This window comes from Tyto alba, unplaced genomic scaffold (assembly GCF_018691265.1).
Source record: "Tyto alba isolate M040663 unplaced genomic scaffold, T.alba_DEE_v4.0 Super-Scaffold_1, whole genome shotgun sequence".
In the NCBI taxonomy this organism is placed as follows: domain Eukaryota; kingdom Metazoa; phylum Chordata; class Aves; order Strigiformes; family Tytonidae; genus Tyto; species Tyto alba.
Genome location: NW_024881261.1, coordinates 15,175,617 through 15,197,322, shown reverse-complemented (window position 1 = coordinate 15,197,322; position 21,706 = coordinate 15,175,617). Strand labels below are relative to the sequence as shown.

Sequence of the window (21,706 nt, the reverse complement as noted above, 5' to 3'; positions counted from 1 at the left end):
GCCTGTAGATCTCTCCTCATTTGTAACTTTTTACTTCAATGAATCTATAGGATATTACCTGTGGTTTCAAGCCATCTACAGTATCTGCACTTACATCTTTTTGCATTTCTCCCCTTCTCCTCTTGGGATTTTTTCAGGTGCTAGTTAAATGTCTTCCCATAAATTTGAATGTTTTCATCTAAATGATACAGAAAAGCATGCATCTTTGCTGCGCTCTTTCATTTTGGTATTTCCTTTGGTTTCCTAGTCTCCGATAAACATTTGTACTTTCTTGTTCCAAAAGTAAAGATCATCATGAAATCAGATCTTTCCTGTAGTGCCAGGCAGGGACAACATCCTGCTCTGTTTCAATTCCTGTTCCTTTCTTGATTCAAGCATTTCATGAGAAAAATATTCCTAGTACTTGGTTAGGACCCTGATGTCCTTTCTTGTTCCGTTTTGTGTGTGACTTCTGATTTGCCTTATGTATGAATGTTTCTGAGTTGCCTAATCTTTTAGGGGGAAGTATTATGTCAGTTGCTGATGCTGTGTACTAATAAGTAATGTGATAAAATGGTGCTTATAAAAAAAAAAAAAAAAAAAACACCACCTCAAGTGGCTTTATTATTGCTTTAGGAATGATCTTACTTTTGCTAGATGCTAATTATTTTGAGCCAGATTCTGACCTGACTCAGATTTTGAGTGGTACTTCCCTGCCTGAAGTTTGGTCCCACTGGACCATTGGTTGGTCCTGTTGGCTCCAGTGAAAAAATAAAATTATACCATCTGATTTGCATGAATCACACCAAGCCTTGGAAGGCTCAAAAGTACTGAGCAGGTTTTCTCACAGATGCTGGGCTCCTGCATGAATCTGCACACCCAGTAAAAGCTCTGAGTTCAGAGTGGTTAGGGACAACCAGAAACATTTGGGGTACGCATCAGGTCAGGAAGGCAGCTGATGGGTAAGCCTTAATGCTGGGAAGCAGTTGTTGCTTAGATAAGAAAACTTTATGTTATTCAGGGTAAGATAAACAGAGATACACTCAAGACAGAGTGGTGAAAGGTTAGCAGAGGTCTAAGATGAAGCACACAAATATTTACCTGGGTTTTTCACTGTTCGGGGGCAGAGAGGAAGGCAGGTCAAATTCAGAGCCTTGTATCCATGACAGTGCTCTTTGTTGCAAATCTCTCTTAGATGTAGCAGCTGCGCACCCACCCTACCTGAAGCTTGAGTGGTAGGAATGGTGGTTCCCAGTGTTTGCCTCCTAGGAGATCGATACATTTCTCTGAGGTCTATGGTTACCACTGTGGAAACTGATTGCCAGCCTGTTTCTGCATAATAGCAATTCAGTTAAGAAAAGAGATCTATCAGCTGTGTGTATTGCCAGTGGTTACTCGGGTGATAGTTAGTATCATAAGGATAGAGGAGATCTCCACTTAAAATAGCAGTATGTCCTAATACTTTCATCCTCCATCTTACTGACTACTTTGAGAAGAATTTGGAAAAGGTCTTTTTCTACTTACTTGTGCAGTGGCTTCTTTTCTCCAATTCATGTAGCAGATACAATGGAATTTGTTCAATGCGTTAACAATACTGAGAGGGGTGGTTTATGCTGTAAAGCGTTGTTTGCTCACAACCTCTAACTGGTATTTAAATCAGACCTGATGATTACCCTTACTGTGGGCAAAAGTTATCAGTCACACTATGTTTTTCCAGCGCAGTGTGGTATAGATGAACCAGAAGAGGAAGGTCTTATTGGGTCTTAGCCTTTCTTAATACACTGTCTCAGCATATCTCACACATTTGAATAAAGTTGCTCAATGTGCTGTTAAGTACATGAGCATGATCTGGAGACTGTGGTCTTCAGCTGCTGCAGAGGGATGTAACTTAGGAGTTCATCTTTTGTATTTAGTAATATATCTGTATCCAAGTTCCCTACAGGTACCTGCAGTGGCAAAGACTGAGACACGAAAGGCACAAAATCCAGTGCAGATACAGTAATTTCCTAAATCTTATAAGCACCTGAGATAAAGGACAGCTCTGCACATAGATCTAGTCCTTCTGGTGCAATCCTTGCTTGGGCCTGGTAGGGCTGGGACTCGGTTCTGTCCTTCACTGTAAATCTCGTGTAATCAAAGGCAAGTCATTTAGCTATTGAGCTTCAGTTCTGAATCTATAAAATGGGACTAATAACAATGTCATCTTCTTGAGGCACCACAAGGATAAATATGTTAACGATTACGAGGTGCTGGCTGATGGGAAGCAGGCTTGTGTGTAATCATATCCTGCACTGTACACACCAGACCATAAAATACCAAACTCGTGGTTCGTTGCAAGGGTCCTGTGAATAACTGGTGCATTAGAGGCTCCTTGGGAACTTGACAGAAATGCTCTGTTGGGGCATGGCAAATTGTTCCAAACCTACTTTCCATAGGGAGCACTACAGAACCCCAGGCCATCAAATTTGCACCCAACTGACATTAGGATGTTAAAGTCTGACACAGACTCTAATGACTTCGTGCAGAAGAGGAATGTGCTGTTTATTTATGATAGATTTGAAGCCACCAACTGCTTTCCTGGTAGCTTTCTTCCCTTTCTTTTATCCTAACCCTACCACCCACACACAATAATCTATCAGGATTTAAAGCAGACAACCTGTTCTGCATTCAGCACCACAAAGTAGAATCAGAAACACTCAAGCTTTCAAATATTTATTTGTATAAAATGTGGAAGATCCAGATTCCATACAGATTTTCCTGTCTTTGTGTAGTTACGGTTTTCAGCGCTTATGCAAAAGCCTCACATTGTTTGGTTGCAGATAGGGCTTGATTCAGTGTTCTGGCTCCAGCAAAGCACATACTTACATGTTAAGCATGCATATTACCAGTTGTTCACTGTCCCAGAGTCCTAAAAAAAAAAAGTTCCTTTGAGAAAAAGCTGGTTTCTGTCAAAACCCTGTTGGGCAGCTGTAGTACTTTGATTCATTAGTGTTATTACTGTAGACTGTGTAGCCCTTTTTCTCCTAAGGATATGAATAAAAGCACTCTTAATGCTTAAAACTGCATCGGACATCTGTTTCTCAAAATGACTCTTAGCTCAGTTCATAAGCAGCCATTAAATCAGTTCGTATGCATTAAACAAAAGAACATGTAAATTAATCTTTGGAAACATAACTAATCATTTCAACCATAGGTAACATAATACTCTTGATTACTGCTTGGAAGAATGAGGCATGTATGAATGCAAATGTACTTTACAGTGGCGCATTATTTATTTCTTAGGACCCATCAGCTTAGTAGGTGCTACTCAGGCAGACAAGAAAGGCAAGGCTTCCAGTCTCCTGAACCGTGCAGATTCGCTCTTGTTGGATATGGCAAGCTGTTACCCGTAGGGAATGTTTAGATGTCAGTCTAAACACTGCTGCTAAGACCTCAGTGGACTGGAAGCTCCAGATGTCAAAGTTCAGTGACACCTGTGGAGTCTTGCTTCAATCGCTATTTAATTTCTTGATGTAGCAAGTCCTGGGGCCAAGTCTTTAATTGTCCCTGGCAGTTAGCTCTGTCCTCTCCTGTGAGGTAGGTGAGTAGTATCTCCACTTTACAGATGAGGACAGAGGAGTTAATTTGCCACAGTTACAGTGAGAGACAGGGTTGAGATAGGAGAATTCTTGACCTTTTCCACCCCTCAGTGGTCCCCTTGATCACGCAGTGTTGCTGAAAGTGATGTTTTTCTGCCCCTTGGCTGACTCAGACCGTTCTACTGCTCCTGTCAGCAGAGGCATAGAGTAGAAACCTAGAGCTAGCACACTGCACTACTGCACATGTTGAGGCTAAAATTATCAGTAATTGCTACATTTCATTATGCCAGGATTCAAGTAATGCCCATGCGCATCCCCAGTGTCTGAAGGTGAGGCTTGAGTGATGGAAAAAGGTCTCCCAAGGCTGTGTTATTTTGACAAAACACAAGGCTTTTCCAATGTCTCTCTACTGTTTGTTGCTCTCCCTCTTCTCAAGAAGGATAAAGCAGTGTGGTTCGACATGCCTGATTCCCATATTTCTGCCTCAGATTTCCCAGATAACTGTGTGTGTGCTGGTCCCCTCATGCAGTGTGACCATTTGTCCAGGGACCCACAATGGATGCTCCAGAGACCTTGAATCCCATCTGCATTCAATTCCCAGTCAGAAAGACAGGTTGAGTCTAGGGAAACCTGAACATATGGCAGCACCATGTCCATGTGCTAATTCCATCCATCCCTGAACAGTTTCCAGCTGTGCAGGGAAATGAAGGCAGGTCCCTGGCAAACAGAGCAGGGAACAACCCTCTGGCAGGTGGGGCTGGCAGGGAAGTCCTGGCTGTGACCCGGTGTACCCTGAACATCTCGGGTCATTGCCCTTCCCTTGTGGGAAGAGGGAGGAGTTGTGTCACTCCAGAATTCCTCCCAGGATAACCTGAGTGACACACAGTGTGCCTGGTTTAGAGCACATGAGTAACAGTGGCACCACTTGCAGGATTGGAGTCCACTGCTCGTGTAGTTCCTCTGGCTGGGTAAATAGGGCATGCTGATTTCTCCTTTCAGTGAGTAGCATTGGGTTAATGCCCATTAACAAGCTCCATCTGAGCAGACTTTCCTGAGGAAGCTCTGACAGTAATATCAAGATGTAGGATTTGCTTCGAGTCGAGTCTGCACTTTGCTTCTCCCAGTTGCATTGGGTTTTGATTGCAGCTTTACTTGGGCAGAGGGGAGCTGTTGTCTGTGTAGCTGATTTCCTGTCTTCAGTTCTTGGAGGCAAGCTTTTACATAAAGGGGAGCATTTCAGCATTCTCTGAAACTGTCTAGTTCTGGCTAGACTTTTTGATTCTGCAACCACTAAGCAGCAAGTTTCCAATCCAGTCCTGCTTATTTAGGCATGCTCTCTCATCGAGACGCCATTCAGTGGTGTCTTGCTTGAGTAAGGAATGCTGAATGGGGGGAGGCAATATACTTTAGGGAGTGTCTCTCAGCATGAGGCTGAGTGCTGGGTGACAAGCCTGTGAACGAGAAAAGCAAATGTCTGGAAAACCAGTGTCAGTAGAAGTGCAGAGCAGTCACCATGCTAATAATTTGCACTACTGCATAGCTTTCCCCATCTAAGAATCCGAAAGTGCTTTACAAACATTGACTTAATCCTTGCAACACCCCTATGTGGAAAAAATGCCTCAGTTTTACAGACGAGGAACCTGAAGCAAAGAAGAGTTGTTTGACTTTGCCCATGAGTCTGCAGGGTGCCAGTGGCACAGCCTAAATCTCCCAATCCCAGTTCAGCTGCAGGTCTGGAACAGCCTGACCCCTGCAAACACTGACAGTAGTTATTATGCAGCTTTCCAAAGGGATATGTGAGTGGCAAGAAGATTGTTGCTACTGGCATTGTCCTTGGAGCCCTTCTGTGCCAGGAAATGCGCACAGAACATCTTCACCGTCCGGTTTAACCAGGATGATGAGCACCCAGGTCTGAGCACTTGAGCTGGCCTTGTCTCAGTGTGACCACAGCAGGAGCTGTGTAACCGTGTCCTCCCTGTTTCTGCACTTGCCTCTGTGTCTGTGACGTGTGAGGTAACTCTGTGTGCCAAGATGCTTACGGCTCTTTCCCACAACTGCTGATTTGCCCTTCAGGGGAACCTGTGGGAAAGACACTGGACGATTGCTGGCACTTAAGTGATCTTTGACCATATCTTCATTAGGGAGTGAGGAGGTTTGAAATAGCCACAGTTGGGAAGAGAAGAAAGGAGGAAAAAAATAAAAAAAGTTTTAAAAAGTGGTTCAGCCTTTGTCTCCCAGCTGTGTAAGCTTGTACTAATGGTTTGCATTTGCTAACTCACAGTGCTGGCTGTTGTACTGAGGCAGCAAGGAACAGTGACTCTAACTCAGGTTAGTGATGCAGCAGGCACCCACTCCTACAAGGAGCCCCTGCTGTGGCCAGCTTCCAACAGCGTGTCCTCTGTGATTTCCATACCTGGGAGGGTAACTTGGAAATGCAGCAAAATTATCCTCCATGTCAGCAACAGAGCTTGGAGGGGAACTGAGACCTCCTTCTGTGACAGATCCATGAGATCACGCACTCTGATCATAAAGCAAAATGCAAATGCAAGAATAAATAAACCTTTCTTAATCCGATCAACCTGGTTATTCTTGAATCCCATAAAATAACAGCCAGTGGGGTTGCTTGAGAAAAGGTTGCTATAAACATGACTTATAAGGAGGGGACATCCAAACTTTGTGCAACCCAGTGATTGCATTGGCCATTTTCCAGGATCCCCACAGGCTGCTGCTAATTGGCATCAAATTAATCAGGTTGCAGCCACCCTCATCTTTAATACAAAGAGAGGGCCCCTGGGAGGCTACAGGTTCCAGCGTGTGGCTGCTCACATTGAGGAGGAATACAGCACGCTGGGACATGTAGTCTCCTCAGGCCCTTTCTCCTTGTTGACAGAGGTCTGGGGAAGCTGCAGGCCACATTGGACACCTTTACAATGGTTTGACCGCCCATCAATCTCTCTCTCTCTCTCAAAAAAAAAAAAAAAAAAAAAAAAAGGCTTTGATTAAGTTCATGGACTGTTAAGCAGCACTCACAAGATTTAAAAATTAAAAAAACCCAACAAATATAATTTCCTCCCTCTCTCCTCCACCCAGAAGCAGACTACTGGTAGAAACTGAAGCTGGAAAAAATAGTTGAAAGTCAGCTAAAGTCACCTTGGTAACTGCAGCAATACACTTGCCCAGAACGAGAGACATCAAACCCAACTACAAACAGCTTTAAAGAAACAAAAAGAATGTAATCATCTAAAGAATTAATCTGACAACTGCCCACGTTTACACCTCCCACAAGCTCCCAATCAGAGGGAAATGTGCTTTAATCTCCTCCAACTCCCCTCCAATTTCACAAAACACGAGATGTGCAGTTCTTAAACTGGGGCATTTCCGGCATGCTGCTTCCATTTAAATCTACTGCCTTTCCTAATGCAGCAGCCCTGGCTTTTGCAGACTTGTTTTTTCTGGACACCAAGAAACATGAAATTTTTTTGTGTGGGTTGGATGAAGTATTAAATCTGGAATAGACAAAGTTTGCAACATTTTACGTGATAGTCAGCTAGATCTTAGTCATAACAAGTAAAACTCCACTGGCGTTTGCTGCTGATTTATTTGGTGATGGGGTGGAGGAAGCAAAGGCTTACGGGTAACTGACAGTCGTAAAACCAGGGATGTTAGTGTTAGAAAGCAAACTTTTTCTACATTTTCTGATGAGGCTGAAAACTACAATCTATGGATGGAAGTGTTATGATGTGAAATTTTTATTAACAACAACCAAGAAGTCCTGCCGACCCTTTGTCTGGGCCATCACCGTTTGGAAGGGGCAGTACCAGGATTTCCATTCCCAAACAGGGAATTTTAATGGGTCTTGCCAACTCCCTGTGTCATGCAACATGTTCCAGATTCTGCAAGTGGTCTCTTGGCATTGTGGCCTCTTGATGTGTTATACACAGTCCACAACACACAACTCTTGTTTAGAAAGGTATAACTTAGAAGGTTGCTTGATTTCTGCTATTGGAGTTTCACCCTTAACTTTAAATAGCCAAAATTGTGTGAGCTCCACTAAATTGAAACAAGAAACACAGAGACTGTGACTATTTTGGAAAAGTTTTGTGGAAAGGATTAATAATTTCATGTCATTCAAAGTAATAACTACCATTTTGCTTCACTCCTTCACCTTTTTGACAGAAGGGCTGGTTACTTATTAATGTGAAGTCATAATTATTGACAGCCTTAAAGTCATGACAGTTCCGTTTGATAGTTACACATTAGTCAACATCTTCTCTTGAGCGTGTAATGACAAACAGCATTTGCTGTTTTTAATAAGACTTAGAAAGCTTTGCCCCTTGACTCCAGAATATTGTCGTCATTCCTATTATTGCATTAAAAACCGGAGGCTGTTTCCTCTCTGGATGGTGGCCCCATTGTGCTAGCTGTTGTACTGGCTAGCATGGTGGAAACCTGAAAACCCACCTTCACCTCGGGGTGGGGGTTGGATCCCAGGAGTACGGGGAATTGTCCTGCGTCTGTCTGTCATCCCGAAGCACAAACCTACAGCAGCGGTTGCCTGGGAGGCTGTGTTATGGGACATGCTGGGCACGCTTAGGCAGTCCAGGTGAGAAGGGCACAGTCTCTTGTCTGTAGCAATAACATTGCTGTAAAACTGATCTGCTCCAGGGTGCATCAACTCTGGAACTGCATTTAAGTGCAAGCTTATGGCCTGCTTGAAAATCATGTGTTGCTAATGGCTGACCCTTTTGCTAAGGATTGATAAATGAATGATTGGAAGCGGTAGACCACAGGCTGACTTTCCCACAGCTCACTGTGTATATAAGATCTGATAAGGAAGTTGAGGCAAAGCTTAGCTTAAGGTCAACTGATCATTAATCAACTGTAACTGCACTTCTCAGGTAATCAGCCTGCAAAATGCTGGCCCATTCCCCTCTTTGAAGACCCCACCTACAAAGAGCTGTAAAATGTTTGCTGAAGTAGATTAAACACAGCTTTAAGTGCCACCTATAGACTACAAAGCATGTTGTGTCTTTGCTTCAGGTTAACCCACCAGACTGCCACTCTGCTGACTGTCAGTGCATCAGCCCACCCTGTGCATAAGCAGTATCCTGACCTTCTGTGTCCTTGCTGGGCCCATAGGCAGAACATGGGACGAGTTTTACAGTTTTTATCTTGTAGGGAGCTGCGCTGTTCTGGTGGTTTTTTTCCCTGCATGTCTCTGACCTGGCCATGCAGGGTATTTGCGGGAAGGTGCTGTGAGATTGTTGGAGTTTAGCTTGTGTCCTCATTTCAGAGTGGGCAGCTCAGCAGCCTGGCTGAAGGCTCACCTGGGACTAGGTGACCTGGCAGAAGCAATAGGCTGATCTGCTTTGGAAGCCACACTGAACTGTATTACTATGTGTGCGGTGGATGGGAGTATTTTTGGGACAGCACCCAAATGTAAAATCGAGTAGATGTGTGATCTAAGTCAGCTCGTGAGGGTCAAGCTGTTTCTTTGCAATCATTTCCAGATGTACATTAAAAGTGGCTCCACTTGGTTGGAGGAGGGATGCAGGCTTGTAACAGTGTTCCCAAATGGAGCCACAGCCTGACAGCCTTGTTTGGCTTTTGGTCTGTCTGGCACAATGGAACCGCACTGTGATTGTGGCATCTCTCAGTTCCCTTCTGCTTTCCCTGTCCCCCTCCTCCGATCATTCTGTACTATAGAAATGATCTTAACAATGTCTTACCTCTGTTACATTCATGTGGAATGCCAGGTGACAAGAACATAAATCACATATCAGATACATCACATCAGTCCATGTCATCCACAAAAATCGTAACCCCCCAGTCCTTCATTCTTTGTTCTGGACTATCAACTAAGGGATCACGCTGATGTTCTTTGAACATATAAAGTGTTTATGGTCAAGTATTTTGAGATATACCGGTTTGATTATCTAGAGGATTCTGTCTGCCAAAGCTCATAATCATGTAACAACATAACCTTTAGTCGTAGCTTCACAATATGCTGGTCTTGCAGAAATGAATGAATAAGAAAGCAAAGCTGCATTGTCTTAAAGCAGCCCCATTTACGACGGAAAATAATCCGTAAGTGTCCTACTAGTCACATTTAGAGTCCATCTTTTGGCTGTTGCACTCAATAGTGGTGGAAGCAGAAGGTTCTCAAAACCTTTTGGTTGAACTGTGGAAAGAGATGATTTGGAGGCAATTCTAGGGATACCTCAGACCTCAGATATATTCAAGCAAGGGCACAAGGGACTGGACAACTCTTTCCTGCAGGGCACAGCCTAAAAAATCCTGAAGATAAGGCAAAAGCAGGAGGGAGGGCACACCTGGTAATTCTTCGAAGCCATTTTATAGTGGTTTGGGGTTTCGAAGAGTGTAGTTTTGCTCCAGTTCTTTCCAGAATTTTTATTTCTTGTATGCTGGGAAGGGATGTGTGTGCACCAATTTGGATCCTAGGCTGACAAATCAAGGTGAAGAGCTGCATGGTGGGACTGGGAGTCTGAGGAGGGCTGTGTCTTTTGTAGGGGTGATGAAAACTCAAATGTGTCTTCGTAACAGTTTGCTCCTGTGTCCTTCAACATTCGCACAATCACTCTGAAACACAGCAGAAATAGCACACATCACTGGGATCCTGAAATGTGCATTTTGTCTTCTCTTTTAGAAGCCGTAAGGACAGTTTAGAAAGCGAGAGCTCAGCAGCTATCATTCCACATGAGCTAATTCGCACAAGACAGCTGGAGAGCGTACACCTGAAATTTAACCAGGAGTCCGGAGCACTCATTCCCCTCTGTCTAAGGTGAGTGAAGCTGTCCTCCTCCTCAGCTTGTGCTAACATGCTGCTTTTGCCTTGTGGCATTGTTTCACCATACAGACATGCATGCAATGGGTCTTTAAAGGCTAGAGCTGAGATATTTTGCCAAAACACATTAGAAACAGATGATTCCTTGCATGTTTGTTCATCGTGGTAAGATTGTTTCTCATTCTTTTTATATCCTCCAGTGTATTTTGAGTTCTGAAATAGGACAGGGTTAGTATAGGGATTTTTTTATTAGTCTCATGCTGGCAACTCTGTGATAAAGAAGAGATGTCTTACTATATTCTGTCAAAGAAAACTCTGACGTTGTTAATTCTGACTTATGGACTCAGACACAAGTGGTTGTGCAAAGCCTGTTTGTAGTCAATTTATGCATGCCAGTGTGGTTTTTAGACAAATTATGTCACTTGCATGTTTGAAGGAACAAAATATTGCATGCATACTCTGCACACTGTCTTTTGAAGGTTCAGGCTGTGCACGCCACTGTGAGTGACTTTTCTAGGTTTCCACAATTTCAGTCAGCACTATTTTTAAAAATACCTGTGACAAATGTAGTCCTTAACATAAAGATGAACTACAGAGTAGAGACAAATGATTGCAGGTGATTGAGTTACTTTAGCTTAATGAATTACATGTCTGTAGTATCGGAGTTATCAGCAGCAGGTGCACACTTGCCTGTGCCTGTTGAGAAACCAATGGGATAGTTAACATGAACATATTTTGTTTTACATCACAAATATGTGAACAGTCTGTCCTGATCAGTTACCACAGCTCAGTTGACCAGCAGTAATTCATCAAGCAACTGTGACTCTGTCAGACACTCTGTATCTTACCTGAAGTTTTCCCTCTTGCACGTTGGAAGCCATGTTACACGTGCTCTGAGCCTAAATACCAGAGCCGTGATTTTCCCTGTGGAAAGCACTGAATGAAAAAAAGGGAAGTGATACCGTAGGTGGTCACGTATGTATATTTTCTAGGCATTTGCTTAAGTAATACAGGTTACATTTGTCAAGTACCAGGACAATGAATTACTGGGTATTGTCACAGTAGGTAAGTTTGGCCCTACCTATAAGCTTGCTTAGAAATGCATCTTCACTTTCCCACGTGATGTGGAATCTGGATTCTCTTCTGCAGTTTTCATCTCACTGAAAAACTGGAAGTCCCCTGCCCTTACACACATCAGCACCTCATCCTGGCAATAGGCATGCAGTGGGATTTAGATGTATTCTAGTTCTGTAACAAGGCCCTGAGATTAAGAGAGGAAGTAAGGAGAAACTCCCTGCCTCAGAAGGAGGCTTGTGATCTGTTCTGTGGAGCAAATCATTCATATATTCCTGAAAAATTAATAGTTGCTAATCAAAATGATTTCCCATGCTGATGGCAGAAGCTAGAGAGATGTATCTTCATTATTCTGTTGAATGATGCTCACACCCTCTCAACTCACACACATACGTTTTATTCTCCAGGGGAAGGCTCTTACACGGACGGCACTTTACATATAAAAGTATTACAGGGGATACAGCAATCACATTTGTATCAACAGGAGTAGAAGGAGCATTTGCTACAGAAGAGCACCCCTATGCAGCACATGGACCCTGGTTACAAGTAAGCCTTCTTCCTTTTTCTCCCCCTTCCTCCTTTACTATGTCCTAAAAATGATTCTGTTGAAGGCTTATGTGTTTTAAAAGCACAACAAGCCTGTATTTTCTGCTGCAACATCTCTCGTAGCTCTTGCGTAATATTTTCAGTAATTATGGGCTCAAAAAATAATAGTGAACTATTATTTATATTAATGGAACTCAGACTGATAAGCAGTGGCTGGAAAGTTCAGAAATCATCTGTGAATACAGTAGTGTCCATTTCCTGGAGGCAGCGAACACTTTACATGCTGCATTTGCTCTTGATTTCTTCCAGAAAGGAATTTGGGGAGGCAGAGTGGAATGACCTAAACAAGAATGGAGCCAGGGCGGAAGAGCTAGAAAGCTGTGGGACTGTGATCCTGCAGAGCCAAGATCTCAGTTTTACATCATCCCTAGCGGGAGAGCAACACAGAGAGCACTGCTTCTTTCAGTTTTAGCTCTTTCCTATTGATACTTTGACAAAAGCTCGTGGTTGCTTGAAGCACCCACACATTTTCTGCACCCAGATTTTTTCTGTATCACAGATTTTCCTTGGAAACTCCCCATCTGCTTGGTGTTGAAGGTCAGCCCTGTGGAGCAGTGATACACTAATGATGTGATTGTGTAGCGCTATTCTAACCTTGAATTTCTTCACGGTTATAAATACATTGCAAAAATAAAAAAGCTTTGGGGAATGTGTTTATGCAGAAGAGCCCAACTCTGAGGGACTATATGCACGCAGTACCTCTCTGCCTTCACTGTTACAGTGGTGTTTCTGACTTCCCTCTGTTTTGAAGGCAGGGGTTTGTTTCAGCATTGCAGTGTTGCAGTTAACCTTCCAGTGACTTGTTTTCAAGGCATTCCACTGCCTGTGTTCATATGTCTGGAGGACATCATACCTTGAAATCTGTACGACTTGTAAAGGAGCTGATCTTGGCTAGAATCATCTTGTGTGTAGGGATTTTCAAAGAGCTTGCGTGCTTTGATTGTACTGACTGGAAAGTGCAACACTCCTGTAATGATTAACAGCAAAGGGTCAGGTTTAAGGGTGGGTCATTTGCTGTTGGTTCCTATGCTTGCCAACACATGATACACAGGATCTTGTGACTGTGTTAACTCCAAACATAAGAGTGTTTGTTTGCATTTACATCACATCTCCAAATGTATTGATGTGTAGAGTAGCCAGTTAACCTCTAAACAGTGAAGAATGGCAATAATTAGGTCACCATTCAGACATGCAACTAATATTAACCCTTATAGACCTGGTTGCTTCTATGCCTGTTACTTTGGTGTTGAAAATTATGGAAGTTTTTTGGAGTAGATGGAGGGAAAGGTGGACTACTGCTGGCTTCTGAGGGTAGGGAGAAGCAAGTTCCCTTGCTGTCTTCTACACAAGGTCAACTTATTGGATCTTGTCTGACATGACCAGCTCTGCTGCTAGCTCCTGCCACATCCTGTAACAAGAATGAAGGAGGGGAGGAAGGGAGGCTAAAAGCAGCCTGGGACAAGAGGAGGAGCACCGGGTTTCGTGAGATACATGTGGGAGTGTCTGAGGCTCTTGGCTTAATATGCAATGGGAGGCTTGATCTGTGCTCAGCAGTCCCTTGTGGCGTTGGGAGCGGAGGAGGGAGGTTCATGTGGCTTTACTTCAGAAGTAAAAGAAATTGTGGTGTATAAAATTTCCAAGGAGGCGAGCTGTGTTTAGTTTAGTCCCTTGCAGCCTGGGCTGTCCAAGTTGGCAAGCCCCACAGAGCTTTCACAGCAAGGCCCAGAGAGGATTTTCCTCCTCCCTCACTTGGGACCCCAGGCACAGCAATGAGCTCCAAGGAGCGTTGGCGGCTGAAAAGCAGATCACTGCAATGAAGTGGGGCTTGTTGCAAAGACAAGTAAACGGGGGGACCATGGAGAGGAAGAGAGATGGCAGGCATCTTCTCCTGCGGACTTTTTCCCTATCTTAGGGGAGGAATGAGAGCCTGAAAAATCCTGGCCTCAACTCTGCAGCAGGCAGAGAGTGACTTCTCTTGAGCCTGAGCTTTGGTACAGCGAAAGCCCAAACCTGCAGACTAAACACAGTACCTCCTGTTTACATCTCGTGGGCTGGAGTGGAGTGTGTCCAAGGTGGGACAGGCCGGAGAGCTGCTGCACAGTCTATCAGGCCCTGCTGCCCGGGCTGAGCAATGAGCTGAGAGTCGCCGGGCTCCAGTGGAGCGATAGCAGATGACAGGAGTTTGGCAAGTCCCAGCACCATTCCTACCAGACAGGTGTCCATATCACCACTGCAACTGGTACTCGGTGGGAGCCGGTTTAGCAGTCTCAGCAGAAAAAGCAAGGAGTCATTAGATCACGGAGATTGTACACCCCATTTCTGTCAACAGTCCTTCCAGGTCACGTTCGAGTCATGTTAGTAGGGGAAGCCTGTCCTCCTGCTGCCCATTCTCTGGGGGTGATTAGATTATTTAATTCTTCAGAGCTGTCAAATTGGCACCTTTCCCAAGTACTTGGATTATTTTTTTTTTTAAGTAATATTTAATCAGTTCTAAGAATCTAAATTCTATTAAAGGTCTAAGCATGTTGGGCTGGTTTATTTCTGAACTTCTTCCACTGTGTCATATATTGTTGAATAGGGAAATTGCTTTGACTCAGAAATGTACAAACATATTCAAGAAGTTCCCCTTGTTAACACTAGACTCCTGTTTATATGCTAGTTACCGTGGCAAAGTCTCTGATGTGTAACACTTGCATTAACATTACACATGATCAAAGGCTTCCACGTTCTTTCTTCCACTCCCCCTTCCCCCAATGCTGTGGCAGCAGAGCCCCCACACCTCCTGCTTAGCACCTCTTCTCTCCTTTCCAACTGGTAGATATTCCAGATGCACAGAGAAAGGCTGTGCAGGAGGTGTCTGTCCCCATGTTGGAGGGGTAAGAGTGCTGATCATGCAGACAGACTGACATTAACTGCCCCACAGTGACATTCGTATTCATGGTGGAGCATCCAAGGTTCTTGGTCCAACATCTGAGCTGTGCCAAGCATGCAGTTCATCACAGATCAACCTTGTTTGTCTCTAAAACCTACCCAAAGCAAGGTGAGGTTGTGCGTGTGTTCTCCCTCCCTCCCTTACTTATGTTCTGGGAGATGATAGAGACGCTCTGTTGAAATGTGTTACTGATCAAGCCCATCCCAGTAAAGTTGCCTGAGCCTTTAATACATATTAATATTATCCTGGGGTAGTTTGTGTCAAAGCCTGTCAGCATGCATCATCCTTTGGGAATTACCATCATTAAGTCTCCAGTGATGGGAGTCAGGACATGCTTCTGCAAAGCTCCTCTGCTTTTATGTGGAGCTCTCTGCTTGTCTAGCACAAAGCAGACTTCTCCCCTCCTACTTTGCTCACCTGGACTGCTTGCTCTCCCCAGAGGGAAGAAGGAGGTTTGTTTAACACTACCTTTAGATAATTTCTGCTCCTGCTGCTTTAGGCAGTCATTGTTCTAGGGAAGAAGATGACACTCAAGTCTTTGATCATGTACAACTTACATGTTACGCATCAGATATTGCTGGAGACTCTGACATACGAGCCAATACAGTGCAGTAAAAACAAACGTATAGTTAAAGAGTTTTCTAACTGCAAAATCCAGCACACAGAATTTAAGAAATAACTCTGCACTTTAGCCTTGCCCCTGTTACGCATATGTATTTCATTACTATATCTAATTGAAGGGCAATACATATTTTTTACAAAGCTACCTGCCTCATTCAGTGCACAAAGATGCAGTATGTTTGGGGGATGAATCAGGAGTGTGGAGTAAAGTAGACTCTTGCTTATAGGACTTCCACTTAATTAGTTTGTCAAAATTAAAAGGTGTGTATTGAATGAGGCAGGTAATTGGAGAAAAATCACAGTAGTCTTATGGTGAAGCCTGTTAAATGTTGCCCTGGAGGACTGGATCCTGTTCCTGCCTCTACTACTCTGCTCTTTCTCGATGCTATTCCATAGTCTTAAGCTAAAATGCTTAAGTGGCAACTGAGTTTGTGTTCCTCATTTTCTGGATGCTCAGCTCAAGATCTGAGGTCTGATCTATGTTCCCAGCGGCAGGAGGAGGCTGGGAGGAAATCCTCTGCAGATACTTCTGTGCCCTGTAGGACTGAGTGGGCTGGAAAACAGGGACTTGTAAGTCTTGAGATGGGCACTCACAAGAAGTAGATGTTCAGATTCAGTTTTCTTTCCACTCATTTTCCCATGTCTGTCCAGGAAAACCTTCTTCCAGTCATCCTGTGAAGATTAATTCAGTGCTTGCCAAGCATTCCAGCTCCACAGATGAACACCAGAAACAATTTCAGGAAGAGATTAAAATTTGTTCTTGCAGGTCAGGAGAGAGAAAGGATCTCTCTGGGGTAGGGGATCAGTCTGGGAGTCAGAGATTCATATTCAGCTCTCTGCTCTTGCAGGTTTTTTCTGTGACTTTGCCTCCTGCCCCCAACTGCTGCACGGAAAAGAGTGCTTCCCTGCCTCGCAAAAATGTGAGGCTGAGGACATCAGAGGTTGTGAGAGTGGTAAGGACAGTAAGATTAGGTACTTCCAGTGTAATCCATGCTGGCAGTACTTGGATGGAGTGTACTAAATAAAGGGGAAGAGAGTAGGAGGGAACGGGGAAGCAACTTGAATGATAATGAAAAGAAATGATGACTAATGCTGCATTCAGTGAGCAGAACCATCCTGAGGACTGAGCAGGGCAGAGGTCTTGTGGGAGAAAAACTGCAGGCGAGCCTGTGATTACAGATTTGTTTTGTGAGGCAGACATACGCTGGGGCCAAATTAGCATGGCGCAGACAGTCTCTGTGCAGCCATTTCCAAAGTTTTGTATGCCCGATGTCACTGGTCTCTGAATGTAGAGGGGTTTTTTTCCAGGTAATTTACTCAGTTTTAGGATGAATCTTGTTGGGCAGATGGAGGCTATGGTTCATTTGCAGTTGGCACCCTCCAGTTCTCAGCACAAGCTCTGTGTCTCCGCGTGAGCTGAGGAGCTCACAGCAGTGGTGGGGTATTATCCTCTGGCACCAGCCGCTGCTGGAGATGGCTCTTTGCTCACTTCCCGTGCCAGTGGGTTCACAATGTCCATCAGACAGCATGTGGATGCTGAGGCTCTAGAAATGGAGTTCTTCTCCAGTCTTGCTGCCCTTTGTGTCGCCTCCAGCTTTGGCCTCTGATCTGCCTTCCATCCTGTTTTTCTGTGTCTGTCTTCCCCTCATCCTGGCCCGTCTCTGTTTTCCTCTCCTCCCCTTCATTCAAGTTGGCAAATTCCTTCTCCTCCTCCTCCACACGGCCTGACTTCCAGCAGAAACGCTGAGAGCACTGGAGAGTTTCCCTGCCTTTAGTCCTCATGTGCCTGGTGCCATAGCAATCCATTGCTGCTCAGAGGAATGATCTGAGGGAAAACTTCTCCTTAACTACTTCTGCCCTGTGTTTGGGGCAGAGCTGCGACATGCTCAGTGAAGGAAGGCTCTTCAGTGCATTTTTCTGCCTTTCTCTGAAAGGCTATGGACAAACAGTGACTTTCAGAGGCCTCTGACTCAGCAAAGCATTTGCATGATCAGGAGAAAGACTTTCCTCTGACCTCCAGAGCATTTTTTGTTAATTTTCATCGCCCTCCTTGTAGGAGGTAGTTCTTGTGCTTTGCAACAAAATGATCATATGCATTTGTTAGTACTGTCAAAAAATAATTTTTCCAAAATACCTCTCTGAGATAACATGACTTGTTTTCCCCTAAAAACCTTTTAAAAAAATCAAAACTAAGGCACCCAGCATGGAAAAATAAGTTGAGGCTTAGAACAGCAAGGTCAAACTCCTCATAAAAAATGTTAAATATGCCTGTAGGCAGGATAGGTACATGGAGGCTGTGGGAAGCATCCAGCATTCAGGAGCTATCAACATGTGCTATCTATGCTGGCAGTGGAAGGGGGGTGGGAAGGCACAATTGCTGTGAGTAGGGTCATGGGGGATGATCCATTCTTCTGGTTTGGCAACGTAAGTGAAAAATCTGGGAAAGAAGATCAGACTGAGCCCAGTCTTTAAATATTTTCAGTTTTTCTTGCTGAAACAAAAGCCTTAAAGAGACCAAAAGCTGAAAAAAAAATCCTTTTGTGTTGAATGAAACCAGAAATAGAAGGTTTTCGTCAGTAAAAACAGAATGAAAAAAAGTTTCACAGAATGGAGCTGGAGTTGTTAGAAGTTTTGCCTTCCCTAATCAATGTTTGAGGGATAAAATACTCATGTAGGGTATGAAAACCTCATATTTTATTCCTTTTCTTTTATTTGAACCCCTATTTCTACTTCTTGACTTTATGGGCACCACGACTATAGGGTATTTTGGTTCTTCCTCAGCTCATCCAATTGGAGTTGTTCCACATCATATAAAACACTGAATTAGTCACAGAGACAGAGAGCACAAGAGAATGACTCTGTTCCGGTAGAGTTAGGACATTCCCCTGGAAATGAGCACATCTGGTTCTTCTCTCTGCTGTACCACATGTTAAATCATTTATGCACATTGGCATAATGGCAGCAGCAGAGGTTCAAAGCAATGTTTGAAAAAGCTACTCTGATGCTTGAGATGCTCGCTTGTAAATGGCAGGTATGGGTTGAGTCTTCTCTTCAAGAGATAGGGTTTGATTTTTTGCTTGGGATTTTGTGTTATGCCTAGCACAGTGAGTTTAAGGACAACACCCACAAAGTGGTTTAAGTTGTGTACAACTACAACCTGCTCTTCTCCAAAGCAGTTTTATGCATCTACCCCAAGAAAAACTTTTTCAGAATCTTTTGGTTGGCTTCCCCCAAATTCTTGAGCAGGTCTAGGAAATCTAAGCTAACACTTTTCCAGTAAGTTTATCATATTCCCCAGACACTCCCCAAAACCTCAACTACATTAACTCTTTGTGTTTGTATTCCTCACTACTGAACAAGACACTGGGAAAAATTCACACTGGGGTAGAAATGTCCTAATGTAGAAAGGTCATCATGATCCTCGCTGTATCAGCTCCCCTGCAGTGTGTTCTCTAGTACTTTGTCCAGGCTAGTTTTGGATGAGTCAAGTTCTTTCATCCTTCTTAAGCCAACTGACTATCCTGCCACCTAATACCCCTCCCTTCCTACTCAAACTACATTTTGGCTAGTTTGTGTAGGTTTTCTTCCACCCACCTGGAGCATTCCCTGAAATGCCTGTTCTTTCTTTGCTTTTTCACTCTGAAATAATTGGTATTGCCGGTTGTCTTGGATCCCTTGTCAGCCTTCTCCCCAACTCAGCCAAACTTAATGTGTTCACTCAAACCAACTCTGTCTGCAAGATGGGTCTTGTCAGGCTGGGCTCTGAGGAGCCCAGGCCCCCGGGATCAGCCTTGTAGTTGGGAATGTCATGGAGAGATTCCACAAGGTCAAAATCTTTCAGTGTCATCATATACTTCCTCTTCTGGGATTGTAACATCATAGTGTGAAGCAATAGGGTCCCTGAGGCATCTGTGAGTGGATGTTTTTCCTTTACAAGGAGGGTTGTGAATCTCCTGGAAGAGCAACAGTGGAATTTCCCATCAAAGGTGTTTCTTGCAATACTGGTACCTTTGAGGCTGTAATGAGAGCTGTGGTGGATTCAGGCAGCAAGGTGGCCTCTTCAGACAGTGTCAGGGCTGCGCGTGACTTAGAAAGATGCAGTGACAGGGCCTCTGCCCTGAACCACTTGCAGTCAAAGCAAAGCAGTGCAAAGAAGGCCAAGCTAAGGGAGAGCAAAAAGATGGGCTGGACGATGCTCATGGCACAAAGCATCAGGGGGTTTTACTGATAATTTTTCGTTTCAGTGGGAAATGCTGACACACTTTAACTTCACTTTTTGCTGTGCTGTCAACAGGAATTAAGCTGAAACATTTTTAGGGCAAAGGGCTCCTCTAAAAGTTGCTGGATGTTTGCAGATGTAACAGATGACTGTGGCTTAGGGTACAACTGCTCCACCCGTACCAGGCATAGCACCTGGGTGGATGAACAGTTTCTTGGAAGGGTTGATATGGTTTACGTAGGGGTTTATTGCAATGTGTCCCCACCTTCTCTGGCTGAGCCATACAAGCCAGCTCTGTACTAAGTCCAGAACTAATAAAACATGGTGTCCTTTCTTTGACAAACCTTCTAGAAAATCAAGTGGCAGTGTTTAATGCAAACAAAGCACTAGGGCAAAGTGTGGGATTGTTTGGTTTGTTTCTAGGTAGGCAAGAAAATTGGGTATTATCAGTAAAAGCACCCCTGCTTAATTGTCCCTGGGCCAATTGCTTGTGTCTTGCTTTGGACAAAGCGAGTTTCCTGAAATTGGACAGAGCTGCAGCTCAATTCCTAGCTCAGCTTCTGAGGGTCTTCCTTGATCAAAGGCTTGCCAGCTGTGCCAGGCTTTCAACATCCGTGTGACCTCGGGCCCCAGCCAGCCTTTCCTGAGCTGAGAATTTCAAGCCCTTGTAGTGTGGAATCCTATAGTGAGAGATTGGGTGTTAACTGTGGGGTGGTACCCATAAGCTGATTATAAATTCTTTAATGTTTTACTAAGCACCAGTTGCTTTCAAAGTCAGCCGAACTTGTCTGAAGCCCCATGACCTTGTGAACATTTTTAGATTTTGCTTGTTTTCATACACTCACAGCTGCGTACCTGTAACAAGTCACGATACAGGTTTCTCAACTATCTGCAGGTATGAAACCTGCAACACTGAAAGCTTTCACACAAGCTCCTTCAGTTGACCCGTAGGTGAGCCCTGTAGGTAAGAAGTAGGTTTCAGCAAGCTCAGGTGAGACTTGCCACGAGAGGGAGACATCATGCACACAGCCCCTGTGTTCCCTGAACACATCCACCTGAGTAAGACAGCCTAGCCTGGTATTCTGTAACATGTCTGGACACATGCAGCTGTTAGTGAAGCAGTGAGAACCCAAACTCCGGACCTCAGTTGTGCAGTAGGTACCTGTGATAGAAAACAGGGACTTATCTTTTGACTAGTCATCGTCTTTCAAGCAACTGCAGAATGACTAACAGCCGAAAACACACACAGAAAATGGAATCTAGATCTGCTAGCAATGGGATAGCACGTATCCAGGCCTCTCTGGTTCGGGTCGGGGGGTCCCGGTGTGAGCAGGACCGTGCAGCACCAAAGGAGATGTTTCAGATACCCGCAGCTGGCTGGAGAGGCCGTTCCCTGTTCATACTGCAAACAGCCATTACAAAGGCTGAGCTACACCCTGTAACCAGCTTCGTCAGGCTGGGCTGGCGGGAGTGTTTGCACAGAGCTGTGAAAACACAGCACTGCAAGTGCCTGGCCGCTGCGGCACCCGGGACGCCTGCTGCCGCTCCGGAGAGCTCCTTTGCCTCCTCAGCATCAGCCGAGAGATTTCATGGGAGAAAAGGCCTGTTCAGCGCGCGTGGGACAGCTTCATTTGTCCTCCACATTGTGTCAGCTTTTCCCATGGCTGCAGCACAACAGCAGGGCTCTGTTTTCCTTTGGGAAGGGAATAAGCTGCTTCATCATTGTGATCTCTGTGCAGTGTCCTGTTGATAAGATCAGTTAACAGCATCGGAGGAAAACTCTGAATTCGGGTCTGAAATATAAAGTGAACAGGGCCTATTTGTTTAATTTGAGCTTCTGAGGTTTAAATCCCAGAGGAAATTAAATTAGGTGCCTAGAGCAATGGCAGTCT

The 21,706-nt window shown here is 44.4% G+C and overlaps 1 protein-coding gene across 3 annotated transcripts in view; it reads left to right on the top strand.

Moving 5' to 3' along the window:
- The window catches only part of SUFU (SUFU negative regulator of hedgehog signaling), a 102,110-nt gene that overhangs the window by 66,655 nt on the left and 13,749 nt on the right, over positions 1 to 21,706 (top strand). For all 3 annotated transcript variants that reach the window (XM_042789006.1, XM_042789002.1, XM_042788995.1), the window contains exons 9-10: positions 10,225 to 10,359; positions 11,844 to 11,982. In XM_042789006.1, the coding sequence (XP_042644940.1) occupies positions 10,225 to 10,359; positions 11,844 to 11,982 (274 nt within the window). The remainder of the gene's footprint in view (positions 1 to 10,224; positions 10,360 to 11,843; positions 11,983 to 21,706) is intronic.